The sequence below is a fragment of the Crinia signifera genome, chromosome 5 (assembly GCF_055691185.1).
Source record: "Crinia signifera chromosome 5, ASM5569118v1, whole genome shotgun sequence".
NCBI lineage: Eukaryota > Metazoa > Chordata > Amphibia > Anura > Myobatrachidae > Crinia > Crinia signifera.
The window spans coordinates 27,380,822-27,397,190 of NC_139221.1; the positions used below are offsets into that span (position 1 = coordinate 27,380,822).

The window sequence follows — 16,369 nt, forward strand, 5'->3', positions numbered from 1 at the left end:
TGCAGGAGAAATCAATCGATGGTTTCCAAGTCTTACTTTTATTTGCGGCCGCTAGGACAAAGACAGGGCGGGCAGGTGATGCCCCCGGCACACTTCATATCGCCCGAGCACCAGCGTTTTCATGGAAATGCTGTGCGTTCCCATGGGCGACACCCGACCCAGCTGCCGTCCGCACCCAGCCCGCCCCGGTCCCTGTGAACGACTTGGCAGCTATGCAAGTCGCCAAGGCCACTGGCAAAGGGGATCATTCTTCCCATGCGCATAAAAGACCATGTGCATTCGCAGTCCCCAAACCATCCGTCCGAACAAATTAGAATCACCCCCCTAGTGCATTCATAGGCGCTCCTCTGCCAGTATACAGTACACCCTGAGAAACTAGGACATGCTCTCACAGAACACATAGCGAGCAGTGATTTACATTCTGATTAACCAAAGCTGTTCCACATATAAAAATTATAAATGTCTCAGCTTGAGATCCACTTGAAACAGTTTTGTTACACAATAGATGCTTTTAAGATCAACCAGACAACTGAAAGCCACTAAGATACATCTTAGCGCTTTGTGCATCCAGCCAGATGTGACCTATTTGTGAGTCCATTAGCCGAAGCTGACCTATTGTTTGAACTTGAAGATGCAGAAATCCCGTCGTTGACCGTTCTGCAGACTGTTCAGGGCCCGAAATTGCTGACCAGAGAAATAGATGGCAGCATATTCCCGAGTCACTATCTCTTTTTCATTAAACAGAAGGTGAAGCCGATGTTGTAGGTGTCACTGCCACACGGAGTGCAGGATATCAGTGTCTGGACGCACCGTCCTGGGAATTTTACAAAGGGCCCAATTCAGGCCTGCAGGCTATACTATATAGTTTGTGCCTAGCGAGCAGGTTAACTCCGCCCCGGCAAACAGAGGGCCACCCCGCCGCCTGAATCCCCTCGCTACACTGCAAGCAGATGTGTACACTTAGGGATATGGTTATCCACCATCAAATTATTTTTTGTCGTTTTTAGTTGAATGGTCTTCGGCAAATAGGGGGTGGGCGCTGATGTCATGTGATGTCATCCGTCTGCCCCCCAGCAAGCAGAGGAACTACCATCAGCAGGGTACCTCCTGCCCAGGGGCATCGGGGACAGCCCCAGGCTTTAGCCTGGGCAGGAAAATTCTGGAGGGGGGCCCCTTTATTGGGGGGTCCCCTCTTCCCCAGGATCCCTGCCCGGGCTGACCGGTCAGTGGGGTAAATGCTTTGACCAGGGGGACTTGTATAAAAAGTCTCCCCCCTGGCTGTGGCATTACCCTGCAGGCTGGTTGGGCCTTGTGCTGGTTCTCGAAATATGGGGGACCCCCTACTAGTTTTTTCCTTCGTATTTTGGGAGCCAGCAGAGCCGGCCTTAGGCATAGGCAAACTAGGCAATTGCCCAGGGCATTTGGAATGCCTAGGGGCATCAACAGCTTCTGTTCATTAAAATGATATGCAGCATGCCTATATTCTGTGTGCGAGTGAGGCTGTATCTGCATATGAAATAGTGTATTCATGGAAATCACTGTAACATAGCATTCCATATGCAGGTACAGACACACAGAATATAGGCATGCCGCATATCATTTTAATCATCGGAAGCTCCTTGTGTGTCCTGGTCACATAAGAATGCAAATAAGATGAATTTTCAGCAAAAAAGGCACCCAACGTTAGCAGAACTGGCCAGGAGCTGCATAGTTACATAGTAGGTAAGGCTGAAAAAAGACTTGCGTCCATCTAGTTCAACCTGGTATACCGTAGATATCCATTGCTGATTTGGTAGGTTCTGATATTTTACAGACAGATTATATTTCTTATTTGTACCCATGGATGTTTTTCTCCAGTAAATGTTTGTCCAACTTTGCCTTGAACGCATTTAATGAGCCATCCATTACCATCTCTCTGGGAAGAGAGTTCCAGAGTTTGACTGTTCTGACCGTAAAGAAATTCTTTCTACTAGCGGAATGAAATCTTTTTTCTTCTAATCTATACTCATGCCCTCGTGTCCTAGATTCCTTTCTAGTAGAAAAGAGGGTGTGTGACAGTTCCTTATATTGGCCCTTGATATACTTGTACATGTTGAGCATGTCCCCCCTTAAACGTCTCTTTTCTAATGTAAATAGTCCCAAATTGCTTAATCTCTCCCCGTAGCTTAAATTCTCCATTCCCCTAATAAGCTTTGTTGCTCGCCTTTGGACTTTTTCTAATTCTATGATGTCCTTTTTATAGTGTGGGGCCCAGAACTGTACTCCGTACTCGAGGTGAGGTCTCACCAATGCTTTATATAGTGGCATAATTACCCTTGAGTCCCTAGTTTCCATTCCCCTCTTAATACATGCCAGAATTTTGTTGGCCTTTTTTGTAGCTACATTACAATGGGCACTACATCCCAGTTTGCTGTCTATTTGGACTCCTAGATCCTTTTCAAGTATGGAATTATCCAGTTCATCTCCGCTATTGAGGCAAGATGTATGAGGAAACATCTGTACCCAAGCAGAGGCAGAGGTCACAGTGTTAGTGGCTGTGCGAGTGCTGTCTGCGGGTGGGTTGGTTGTGCAATAGTGTTCGGCATATGTGTAAGGGGCATTATGTGTGTCATGTATAAATGCAGTAATAATGTGCAACATATGTGTAACAGGCATTATGTGTGTCATGTGTATAAGGGCATTAATAATGTGCAACATATGTGTAATGGGCATTATGTGTGTCATGTGTATAACGGCATTAATAATGTGCAACATATGTGTAATGGGCATTATGTGTGTCATGTGTATAAGGGCATTAATAATGTGCAACATATGTGTAATGGGCATTATGTGTGTCATGTGTATAAGGGCATTAATAATGTGCAACATATGTGTAAGGGGCATTATGTGTTTCTTTATGTGTATGAAGGGCATTAATAAAGGTTGGCATAATGTGTAAGGGGAATTATGGTTATAAGGACATTAATAATGTGTGTTATGTGTAATGGGCATTATGTGTGTCATGTGAATAAGGGCATTAATAATATGCAACATATGTGTAAGGGGCATTATGTGTATCACAGTGGCGTAATTGTAAAGTTTGCTCCCCCCTGCCAAAAAGTTTGTGGTGCGCCCCCCCCCCCCACTCCAGGCTCCTCTCCAGCATGTTTCACCAGTGTGTGATGTGACGACGTCACACGCATAACGGAGAAGCTGAAGCAGAAGAGAGACCAGCATACACTGCTGATTCCCTTGGCTCCGACGCATCCCAGGCCACCCTAGCACGCCCATCTGCCCGCCCATCCTGTACACAGTAGCCAATAGCCGGCTCTGTGTACAGTCAATTGAATCAGTGGGGGGGATTTGTCATCTCTGCCATGGCCCCACCCACGCTGCGGCTGACTTGCCTCCAGTGCTCAGTCAGTGGGCAGCGGAAGGCAGCAGCATGTCAGTGCGTCGAGCAGGTGCCGGCGCCCACACAGACCCTGCTGCTGCTTGCTCTCCCAAGCGGCTGCTTGGGCTGCCTTACAGTAGTTACTAGGGATGTGCACCGGCCACTTTTCGGGTTTTGGGTTCTGATTACCTTGAGGTTTGGGGTTCTAATGGGTTTTGGCAAAACACCTCCTAAGTGTTTTGTGTTTGGATTTTTGGGGTTTTGGGTTCTAATTTTTTGTTAAAAAAGCATAAAAACTGCTAAAATCGCAGAATTTTTAGTTGTTTTTGCTCCTACGCTATATTAACCTCAATAACATTCATTTCCACTCATTTCCAGTCTATTCTGAACACCTCACACCTCACAATATTGTTTTTAGGGCAAAAGGTTGCACCGAGGTAGCTGGATAACTATGCTAAGCCACACAAGTGTGCGGCACAAACACGTAGCTCTTGCAAGAGTGGTACTGCAGCGGTAGATACGGCAGTACTACGCAGTGGGCTCTAAAACAGACGGTAGATATGGCAGTATTAGGCAGTGAGCCCCAAAACAGACATTAATACTGGCAACCTCTATTCACAGTATTCAGTGCAGGCAGCACCAGTGGACTATATATAATTCAATTAATTATTAATAATATAGCAGCCTAGTAGGTAGAGAAAATAAACTACTAGGTAGGCAGGCAGGCAGTAGCACTGCCAGTGGTCACCACAAAAGGTAGTTATATTACACACCACCAGTAGCTTTATGCAGTGCACCAGCAGAATTTATAATAATTAATTTTATTATTAGGTACTGCTTGGCAGTGGCACTCAGTGGCACACGTCAGTGCACCAGCAGCATGGAATTATTTTTTACAGTCCCACACAGCACAAGTATTATTTTTTAATTTAATTAGATATAGCAGCCTAGTATGTACTAGGTAGGTACACTAGGTAGGCAGCAGCTCCGGGAATGCCACACAATTTTCAGAAGCCTCCCATCTATGTCAGGAGTGTAGGCAAGCATGACTAGTGATAATATGTAATTGCTTAAATTTGTCGACATATCATCAGTGTCTACATAATGAATGTTGACATGGTTATTGCCAGATTATGACCATATCAATATTATGACTGTCGACATATCATACCACACTCGTGATAATGACATCATCACATATAAAATCATGTTATGTTCCGCTTTCTGGTTTGTTTGTGTTGCTCTCTATATTCTTTTCTTACTTTCCACTCGATCAGTTTATTGTGATGGCAGAAAGTGATGGAGTGGAAGGAGAGGAGTCCGTGTGAGAGGCAGAATTCAGCTTGTAGGGGGGAGACGTGCCTGCGTTCTAATGCTACGCCATCTGTTTGAGCAGGATAAAATGCCGCGTGATACTCTCATCCCTGTCTCTTTCGTACTCCCAATGCTTCCATGATAACACTGCATGCAACTTTGGGTCTGATTCAAGTCCGCTGGATAAGCAGCAGTCGCTCGCGGCTTATCGAGCGGATAAACGCTGCTCGGCGGGTGAACACCCACCACTCACTGGAAATGATTTGCATGCGAGTGTATGGGGGGGGGGGGGGGGGAAATTCGATGGTCGACGACTGTCAATGATTTTTTCCCGCGATTGCAAATAAAAGTCTTTACTGTCCTTTATTTGGCTCAGAAATATCTGAGTACGGGGCAGGCAATGACATCAGCCGTCCGCCCTGTGCAGGTTTCAACCCGCCTGTGTTTGCATGGGGATGCCCAGTGTTTTTCTGGGCACACCCACCATTTTTGTGGGCACGCCCAGGAATCACTGGGCGCCCCCAAGCACCAGCCTCCTGTCCACCCGCGACTTTCGCACAGCGACCCTGCAAATGCGTATATTTGCCCATACGCAGGCCCAGAGCCGCACCATCGGTCCCCAGTGTGAATACGATCACTACAAAATTAGGCCCCTCCTTCTATAGTTCTTCTTTGGATCTTTAAACATTATTAAATTATATCCAGAAAAATGGAAAGTGTTTCATTCTTGCATTGCATTAGAGCAGGCCTTCCTCGGCAGTTGTGTTATTTGCTTAAGCCTACTTTTAAGTTTATTGCTATATAATGTTGAATTATTGTATCCAATGTTTATTTGAGACTGCAATGTTGTGTGTGGGACTGTGGGACACCCCCCCCCACACACACACACACACACACCGCATCTGTTCTACGGCAGCGTTAATTTCACGTGATCCCGTGTGTTTTGGGGGAGAGGGGGCGGGGCTAAAGATGCAAATCATGTCATTTAGTCCTACCCTCTCCTTGACGACATGCAAATTGCAGGATTTATAGTACTGGGGGGCGGGGCTTGATGACATCTACATCCCCCCAAAATGCTGCTGTCAGTCTCCTCCCTGGGCTTCTCCCTGAGAGGAGACTTTAAAAGGAGGCAACCCTGCAGGGTCACTCTAACATTCCAATATCCACAAGTACTATATACTGTACAGTACATCTGTTACATTCCTCAGTCTGGGCAGAACATGAGAGAAAACATTTGACATATTTGTGTAAATTCTATCCCCCAGTTGATAACGCAGTGATTTGCTGAGCAGTGTCAGAGATGTCAGTGCTGCCTTCTGGTGGGAACAAAGTTTATTCTCAATACGCTGTAACACAGCCAAGTTCATCATAGGACTTACAATGTGGTTGGAGATTCCGCTTGTTCGCTAGAACGCAACGTGGCCAACAGCCGGCTGCCTCTAATGTTACTTTTTGTTTGTTTTTCTATTTGTTGAATCAATGCTTCTATATGACGGACTATTTTTAATCGTTAATGATAAACAAATAAATGTAATTCAAGTGTTGTGTTTCAATGTGATGATTACAGATTCTGGGACAGATGTACTAAGCTTGAAAAGTAATAAGAACGCAGGTGGAGGAGAACCATGGAGCCATCAGGTCCTGAGGAAGGGTAGGTGGCCCTTGAGAGGGGGGAGCAGGTACTTTTTACCCAAGCCCAGGTCTGCTGGAGGGGTCCAGGGCTTACTCCGCCTCCCCCATTGCAGGGAGCCAGGCAGAGGGGGGAGGGGGGGGAGGCTGTAACCTGTTGGTATGTGTGTAATGCTGCAGCCGCAGCACAGCCTCTCTCCCCAGCTCAGCATGTGCTGCTCATTGCCATATGCTGAGCTGGAGAGAGAGACAACTGGAGCAGCAGCCTGTCATCTCTCTCCCTTTTGCTTTTGTGTTTTCACAAGGACGTGACCCTGCCCCCTCCTGAGGCCGTGCCCCACCTGCTAGCCATGCCCCTCCTTTATTTACCGGGCTCTGGCCGAGTTATTGATGCCCCTGGTGGCTCCAGCTCGTTAGTGACACTAGTGCCACCTGCATCATCTATTGATGTGGGTAGTGGGGCATGCTTCTCTGTTGGAATTACTGTGCAGGGCTGCGGTGGAGGTGGAACTAGTTCCACCTACAGTTACACATGACGGAACTCAGCTTCCCCAATTCCCCCCCCCCCCCCTCACACTAACCCTTGCCTGAAACCATCCAAGACCAAGGAAAGTACTTTGCATATTTCTTAAGCCTCACCTCTTGCTCCAAGCGACTAGGGGGGAGTTTCTCTAAACTAAAAATGCGGTAAAAACCCGTTATCGCGACTGGGGGTATCGCCAGAAAAATCTGGTGATGCCCCATAGAAGGCTATGGGCTTTTACCGCGACCCCCCGCTGCCCCGATCCGACCACTGCCGCCCCACATCGCCCCCCCCCCCCCTCACCTGTGTCCGGGCAGCACAGTGCTGTGCTGCCCGGACTGGTGACCTCCTCCTCCCTGCACTATGATCCTCCTCCGGGTGCAGGGAGGAGGAGAGCCCGGCGCAGCAGCAGCAGCGCCGGGTAAGGGAGGGAGGGGCGAGGATGGGACCCGCTGTCTCTCACCGCAAAGGACAGCTCTTAACACAAGAGCTGTCCATTGCCATAATTATCGCATATGTTAGAGCATATGCGATAATTATGTATGCGATGTGCGGCGGTAAGGGGGCGTGGATGTTAGAGCATCCTCCCATAGCCTGGGTTCTGTCACGCTGTGGCCCAGAAGAGCAGTGGGTACTACGTCTTGACATGGCAACACAACTATCTAGTGAAGCAGAAGTTTTATTGAGTCAAGCCCTTCACTTTGCCAGGGTTGACCGCGCCCTGCCTTGCATGGCACCAGCAACATGGCCATAGTTTTTAAGTTGCATCGACATTTAAATTGGCAGCCTAGGATCCCAGTCTTTACTATAGCCACAGGCAAAATGTAACCAAGTCTCTGAAGCCCCTGACTATCGCTCTGTAGAGGGATCTGCCATTTTTCACGTAGCCACTATGACTCAACGATCACGGCAATCAGTGAATCATTGTGCCCTCAAATCGCTCTGCGCTGCCATGCGGAAGCTTTTCATTGAACCCAAACTCGAAAATGAAAAATTGAAGCTTTCTCAATCTATCCTCCACTTTCAATAGAAGAGAAAAGAACGTAATAATAATTATTTGTTGAACATGAATCTCTTTCTATTATTATGACCGTTTTCAATTCCGCAGGAAATGTGAAATTCTCCATTTCTTCTGCATCGTAATGTTTTATTTAAAATTCCGTTCTGTCCAATTGATGCTAATTCTGCTTCCACAATACACACTAAAGAGTTTTTTTCCAAAACTGTTTTTTATTTATTTATTTCAGAACAAATGCGACAATGCCTTCAATGCCGCAGCTGTCCTAGTTTGCCCAGGCACATTTCCTGAATGAATTCTCACTAACGTCAGTGAGGCGGGAACCACATTTGTTGTTATGGGTAATGATTTAAGCCTTCGAGTTTTAAGGGGAGATTTATCAAAGTTTTGTGAGAGATAAAAGTAAAGAAGTTACTATGTGTTGTATGGTCATATTTCTACGTCTAAAGGGCACATCAGCAGGTGAAATTCATGGCAAAATGGTGAGGTGTACGGACATAACGTCATGCCGCGGAAACAGCTGTGGGGAGGTCATTGGCTGGTGAGGCACTGGCTAGTATTAGGGCCAGATTTACTGGGCATACCACCAGATATACAGCAATGGGCAGCAATCACCGCCTTATACCTTCGATCAGGGGTGCTCAAACTATTTTGCTCTGGGACTCCATCAGACAATAAAAATTACAGGACCCCAGCAAGTTACCACTGAATAGCCACCACATGTGTGGTCAGTGAAGTGACCGCTTTTGTGACAGGGAGGCAGTGGGTAATGGGGGGGGGGGCTAGGGAAAAGGTTGACGGGGATGGAATATGGAAGCAGTGGGTATTTAATTGAGTCCCCCCTCCACAGACACATTAGCCTGATGAGGAGCCTGATGACCCCATGCTGAGGTGGTCTGGACCCACTTTGGGGACAGAACCCACAGTTTGAGAACTGCTGCCTTAGATGATATTACATGACCCATAACAGATTACATTTCCCCCACACAACCCCTCCTGACAGATCACACTTACCCCACATGCCCCCTCCTCCCAGTTCACACTGCCTCCACACAGCCCCCTCCTCCCAGTTCACACTGCCTCCACACAGCCCTCCTCATAGATCACACTGCCTCCACACAGCCCCCTCCTCCCAGTTCACACTGCCTCCACACAGCCCTCCTCATAGATCACACTGCCTCCACAAAGCCCCTCCTCACAGATCACACTGCCTCCACACAGCCCCCACCTCACAGATCACACTGCCTCCTCACAGATCACACTGCCTCCTCACAGCCCTCCTCCTCACAGATCACACTGCCTTCACACAGCCCTCCTCACAGATCACACTGCCTCCACACAGCCCTCCTCATAGATCACACTGCCTCCACACAGCCCCCTCCTCACAGATCACACTGCCTTCACACAGCCCTCCTCACAGATCACACTGCCTCCACACAGCCCTCCTCATAGATCACACTGCCTCCACACAGTTCCCTCCTCGCAGGTCATACTACCTCCACACAGCCCTCCTCCTCAGGATCACACTGCCTCCACACAGCCCCCTCCTCACAGATCACCTTGCCCCCACACAGCCGTCCTCATAGTTCACACTGCCTCCACACAGCCCCCTCCTCACAGATCACACTGCCTCCACACAGCCCCCTCCTCAAAGATCACACTGCCTCCACACAGCCCCCTCCTCACAGATCACACTGCCTCCACACAGCCCCCCTCCTCACAGATCACACTGCCTCCACATAGCCCTCCTCATAGATCACACTGCCTCCACACAGCTCCTTCCTCGCAGGTTATACTACCTCCACACAGCCCTCCTCCTCATTGATCACACTGCCTCCACACAGCCTCCCTCCTCACAGATCACACTGCCTCCACACATATGCCTCCTCACAGATCCCACTACCTCCACACAGCCCTCTCCTCACAGATCATACTGCCTCCACAAAGCCCTCCTCATAGATCATCCTGCCTCCACACATCCCTCCTCCTCACAGATCACACTACCTCCACACAGCCCCCTCCTCACAGATCACACTGCCTCCACACATCCCCCTCCACACAGATCACACTGCCTCCACACATCTCCCTCCTCACAGATCACACTGCCTCCACACATCCCCCTCCTCACAGATCACACTGCCTCCACACATCCCCCTCCTCACAGTTCACACTGCCTCCACACATCTCCTTCCTCACAGATCACACTACCTCCACACAGCCCGCCTTCTCACAGATCACACTGCCTCCACACAGCCCCATCCTTACAGATCACACTGCCTCCACACATCCCCCTCCTCACAGATCACACTGCCTCCACACAGCCCCCTCCTCACAGATCACACTGCCTCCACACATCCCCCTCCTCACAGATCACACTGCCTCCACACAGCCCCATCCTCACAGATCACACTACCTCCACACATCCCCCTTCTCACAGATCACACTGCCTCCACACATCTCCCTCTTCACAGATCACACTGCCTCCCCACATCCCCCTCCTCACAAATCACACTGGCCCTTATTCTGGTTGGTGCGGTCGAGCCGCATATGCGGCTCCGACCGCACCAGACGAATCCCCGCCCACCCTACGGATCGCCACGGCCGTCCGTACACGGACGGCTGGCGATCCGCATAAAAATGGTGGAGGCTACGCCTCCACCATGGTGGGAGCTGCCCCCTGCATTCGATGGTCGTCGACCATCGAAGGCAGGTCCGCACGCCGCGGCAGCTCCCGCAAGCTGAGACCACACGGACAATCGTCCGTGTGGTAGCTTGTATGGGGGCTGAAAGCTGACATCCGGCGACGTCAGCTTTCCGCCCCCATGAGTTGCGTCATGCCCTCATTAGCATGCGTACGCCCCGCGTTTGCATGGGAACGCCCATGAAACGCGGGGCGTATACATAGGGAAATGAGGGCATGAAGCCCCTCACTCCCCTATACGCCCCCTTTGCGGCGTAGTAACGTTATGTGCGGCGAATTCGCCTGCACATGCGCAGATTGACCTCTGCGCATGTGCAGACGGAAAACATCGGCGGTACGGCCGCACGCGGGCCGTACCGCGCGAATCAGAATAAGGGCCACTGCCTCCCCACATCCCCCTCCTCACAAATCACACTGCCTCCACACAGCCCTCCTCATAGTTCACACTGCCTCCACACAGCCAACTTCCTCAGGAGATGAGAACTATTGATGGCAACCTCACTGGTGATGGCCATCCCTACATCTCCCCCCTGATGTACTGCTCTACTGAATCTGTTAACTCTGCCAAATATACAAAATTGCGACATTGTGGCAATGATGATGCAATTAATTGTAAATTGTGTCATCGGCCTGTTCCAAAGGTAGGTTTTAAATGCTGGTGTGGGAGAAGAGGGGGTTCTAGGGAGGCTAGCCCACTCTTGCACAAGATTTTTGGGAGCCTCTCGACCGATCCAGGATCGCAGGCAAGTTGGCAGCATAGACGGTATAATGGTTAGCAATACTGCCTCACAGCGCTGAGGTCATGGGTTCTATTCCCACCATTGGCTCTAACTGTGCTGAGTTTTTATAGTCTCTCCATGCTTGTGGGGCTTTCCTCCGGGTACTCCGGTCTCCTCCCACAATTCAAGCATATACTGGTACATACCTCCCAACTTTAGTAGCCTAGCAGCCGGGACGCTGCTGTTGCGCGCCGAAATTTTCGTGGGGCGTGGCCTATACTCGCGGCTCCCCCGCGAGGCCACGCCCCCATTTTGCCGCTATGGGGGCATGTCCCAGAGGCTCTGTGAGCCTCTAGCCATGCCCCCAGCCCCCTGGCAGCGGGAATAGACGCTTATTCCCCGCTGCTTAGCAGCTGACAGGGGGGACTCCCAACAGCCCCCCCCACACCGCGGGACACTGCCGCCCGCGGGTGGGACAGCGGGACAGGCCCTGACAATCGGGACTGTCCCGATAAAATCGGGACTGTTGGGAGGTATGCTGGTAGGTTAATTGTGTGTGCGTGTACATGTGGTAGGGCATATAGATTGTAAGCTCCACTGGGGCAGGGACTGATGTGACTGTTCAAATATTCTTTGTAAAGCGCTGCGGAATATGTATGCGCAATATAAGAAACTGGTAATAATATTCTCTGTACAGCACTGCGGAATATGTGTGCGCTATATAAATAACTGGTAATAATAATAATAATAGCAACATACTGTAAATAGTGCCATGCAAAAGAAAAAAACTGTACCTATTATGTTTTTAAAATGAATAATAGTGCCCATCAGTCCAAAGTTAAAATAAAGGAGCAGCACCAACTGCCAGTGTGCCCCATACAGAGATGCTTGCCAGTGTATGGGGTTGCAGTTGGAGTGTGGGGCCCAAATATTTTCCGTAGTCCCCACACTCTGTACATCACAGTCACAGCTTCGGGAATGTGTGTTTGGATATTCTGTATCTTCATGTGTACTCAAAGCTTTCCGTATTACTGTAAAACAGACCCATATCATCTCCATATCATTGTTTTTGTGTGTGTGTGTCCTGGAATCACCACATCATTGTCTCAGATAAATAAAGGGATATCTATGGGAAGAACCCTGACTGAATTATCACCGACTGTTAAAACACCTGCATTGCAGTCAAGTTTAATATTCCTTTCCAACACTGAGCCAATTTTATGACTCATGATTTTCATTGTTTCTTCCGAGCCTTTTGTCACCTAAAAGAATGGCACTCGAAACAATTTCTCCTATGGTTTGTAAAGATGACTTAGGTTAATAAAACACCGCTGCTGTACTTTTACTGTCGAAGCCTGAAAGAACACAGCAGAGGTCGCACCAAAAACACATTATCCAAGCAAGGGGAAGCCGGTTAATTCTTTGTGATTACTGCGGGAACACAACACGTGAGCTTACAGAAAGTAAAGAAGGTACTGACAAGTTTTGTTTAGAATCTTTCAGCTTAAAAATATTTTTTTTTCTTCGTTGTTGTCAAGATTATTTGAAGCTTTCGATCCGATTAAAATCAGATTGCAAGAGCAGTAATTAGCTTCTCATCGGGTAAACTGTCTACATCTACAATCTCTGTAGAACAGACCAGGATGCTATGTTGCTGATGTGTGAGACAGGTAGAATTATTAACCAGCAGGCTAGCAAACCACGATCATTATCAGCGTTCATCGATCGTTTAAAAGGGCATCAGAAATAACTGTTAAACAAGTGTACATGGCATTCTATTTTATTGCCGTTTTAAAAGCACCGCTCAAAGCCTGACATGATTGGCGACTTTAATGACCCACTGGTTAGCAAAAATATCCGACAGGTTTAAATAAAAAATATTAGAGTGGGATGCTCTCTAACATCGACGGTCCAACTTCGCCGGCATTCTCATATGCACTAACATACAGTGGGGGAAATTTACTAAGATGTGAATTCTACTTCACATGGGTTGTTGCTATGGGCAACCAATCAGAATCTACTTCTTATTTATTTAGCACCCTCTAGAACAGGGGTGGCCAAACCGGTCCTCAGGATCTACCAACGGTCCACGGTTTCCAGACCACCTAGCTGGTGCACAGCTGTAGTCATTACTAACTGTCACATTCCCCAGATCACCTAGCTGGTGCACAGCTGTAGTCATTACTAACTGTCACATTTCCATATCCCCTAACTGGTGCACAGCTGTAGTCATTACTAACTGTCACATTTCCCAGGTCACCTAGCTGCTGCACAGCTGTAGTCACTACTACCTGTCACATTTCCCAGATCACCTAGCTGGTGCACAGCTGTAGTCATTACTAACTGTCACATTTCCATATCCCCTAGCTGGTGCACAGCTGTAGTCATTACTAACTGTCACATTTCCCAGGTCACCTAGCTGCTGCACAGCTGTAGTCACTACTACCTGTCACATTTCCCAGATCACCTAGCTGGTGCACAGCTGTAGTCACTACTAACTGTCACAATTCCAAGATCACATAGCTGGTGCACAGCTATAGTCATTACTAACTGTCACATTCCCCAGATCACCTAGCTGGTGCACAGCTGTAGTCATTACTAACTGTCACATTCCCCAGATCACCTAGCTGGTGCACAGCTGTAGTCATTACTAACTGTCACATTTCCATATCCCCTAGCTGGTGCACAGCTGTAGTCATTACTAACTGTCACATTTCCCAGGTCACCTAGCTGGTGCACAGCTGTAGTCATTACTAAGTGTCACATTTCCCAGATCACCTAGCTGGTGTACAGCTGTAGTCATTACTAACTGTCACATTTCCCAGATCACCTAGCCCCTGCACAGCTGTAGTCACTACTAACTGTCACATTTCCCAGATCACCTAGCTGGTACACAGCTGTAGTCATTACTAACTGTCACATTTCAGAGGTCACCTAGCTGCTGCACAGCTGTAGTCACTACTACCTGTCACATTTTCCATATCCCCTAGCTGGTGCACAACTGTAGTCATTACTAACTGTCACATTTCCAAGATCACATAGCTGGTGCACATCTGTAGTCATTACTAACTGTCACATTTCCCAGATCACCTAGCTGGTGCACAGCTGTAGTCAGTACTAACTGTCACATTTTAAAACATGCTGCATTCATTCCTACTATAGATCCACAGGTTGCCTGGAAAACATGCACCGTTGGCAGTACTTGAGGACAGGATCTTATTGGTTGCCCATAGCAACAACACATATGAAGTAGAATTCACATCTTAGTAAATTTCCCCCAGTATGTGATTATTTACGCAAAGGATAGCTCTTGCCGGCCACACTGGCAGCGAAACATGCTGGGAGGGATCCGTGATGGGATCCAAAGGTGGCGGTACCCTAGGTGGCGAAAAGGTGGCGACCGGGTCTAAGTACATTTGAAAATGCGGATAAACCCCTGAAAAACTCCAGAAAACCCCAGAAAAGGGGTTTTACTGCATTTTTCCTGTCGCACGGTGAAACGCCCGTTCCCGCCGAATCCTCTTGGTGTTCGCTAACACATCCCCTCGACTATCGAATAATTTCTCCTGCCTTTGGGGCGGGATTTACTAAAGGGAAAATGCGGTAAAATGCCCGTTTTACCGCAATTTCCTATGTATTATTACCCGGCCGCACGGATTTCGCCTATGGGCTTCTTTTCACTGCCCGCCGCCTCACCGCAACCCCGCCGCCTCCGCGATGCCAGCCGCATATGTTAGTACATATGCGCTGGCATCGCGGCGAACAGCTGGCGAAGGGCGGTGATGTATATTAATACATCCCGCCCTTGGTGTGGAGGCTCCACAAACTGCTGAAAATGGGGCGGACGCTGATGTCCTGTGACGTCAGCTGCCCCCCCCCCCCCCGGCAAGCAACGGCCCGCCTGCGTTCCCACAGGAACGCCCATTGTTTTCATGGTGATGCCCACAAAACGCTAGACGTCCCCATGGTCCAATCTACTTCTTATTTATATTCACCTACTTCTAGAAGATAATATATAGCATCTGATTGGTTTCCCATAGCAACGTCGCAACCTCTAAAGGTTCGTTAAGAAAACCCAGCTAGACCGTAGAGTGTTGCCGTATATTTTCATTTGCTGTAAAGGCAGCTTCTTGTGGAGTATTGCGCCTGATACATACCAGAGCTGTAGCCACAATGAGGAATAAATACAATCTGAGAAGGAGTTCCATCTTCACCCGCAGGAATTCGCCTTGAATTATGCCGCTCAGTTATTCTATCCGCCAGAAGAAAAAATCCACACAACAAAGGATTCCAATTTTAGTCCAGGACTCTGTAACAAATAAAATAAAAAGGTTAAAAGACACAGTCAAGAAATTATACCAATACAGCGCACGTACCGCTCGGAAAATGACAGTGAAATTGAACTATACAACATTATTGCATTTTTCTTTTGAAAAGCAGTTGAAGCGTAAACGCTTGTAAAGGATGTGTAATAAAAGCATCGGCTACAGAGATAAGTGTATTGGCGGTACCAGAGACTTATCTACTGCATAGCAGTCATTCAAATCCTCACCTCCCTATTTCTTTGATATACAGTCATTTCAAGACAGACTAGTCATTCATATTCTCTGCTTGTATAATAATGTGCAGGGCCGGTGTAAGGCTCCTGGGCACCCTAGGAAAAAAATCTACTGACGCCTTTCCACCCCCCCACACTGCCACCAATACCCACATCCCATCCCTTCAAGTGCGGAGGTGGCATCTGAGAAGTTCCAAGGCCACCACTTGTAGGCCACCAACAAGGATTTCTTCCCTCATAGACTTGCTTAATTTTGTGATAGGCCCAAAGCTGCTTAATGGTAGAGCCACAAAATAAGGGAACATCCACAATTTGCAGGACTGCAGTAATGGGTGGAGTTTAATGACAGAAATCCGTTTACTAAGCCCTGCCCCCTTCTCACGGCTCCCCCATTCGCTGGTAAGTAACATAAAAGCATGCCCATTTAACTAGGAAGCGGGCAGGATGCGGGAGAGCTGCTTAGTTTTCCGGCCAGGCCGTTTTAACATTAGCCTGGGCCCCTGGGCAAAATAATTCACTGGGCCCCCTCTCCCC

General features: G+C 48.4%; 1 protein-coding gene across 5 annotated transcripts in view; it reads right to left on the reverse strand.

Annotated features, from left to right (window-relative positions):
• ADCYAP1R1 (ADCYAP receptor type I) overlaps positions 1-16,369 on the reverse strand; it is a 228,900-nt gene that overhangs the window by 123,531 nt on the left and 89,000 nt on the right. For all 5 annotated transcript variants that reach the window (XM_083186855.1, XM_083186854.1, XM_083186856.1 and 2 more), the window contains exon 2: positions 15,435-15,586. In XM_083186855.1, the coding sequence (XP_083042981.1) occupies positions 15,435-15,485 (51 nt within the window). In that variant the 5' untranslated portion in view covers positions 15,486-15,586. The remainder of the gene's footprint in view (positions 1-15,434; positions 15,587-16,369) is intronic.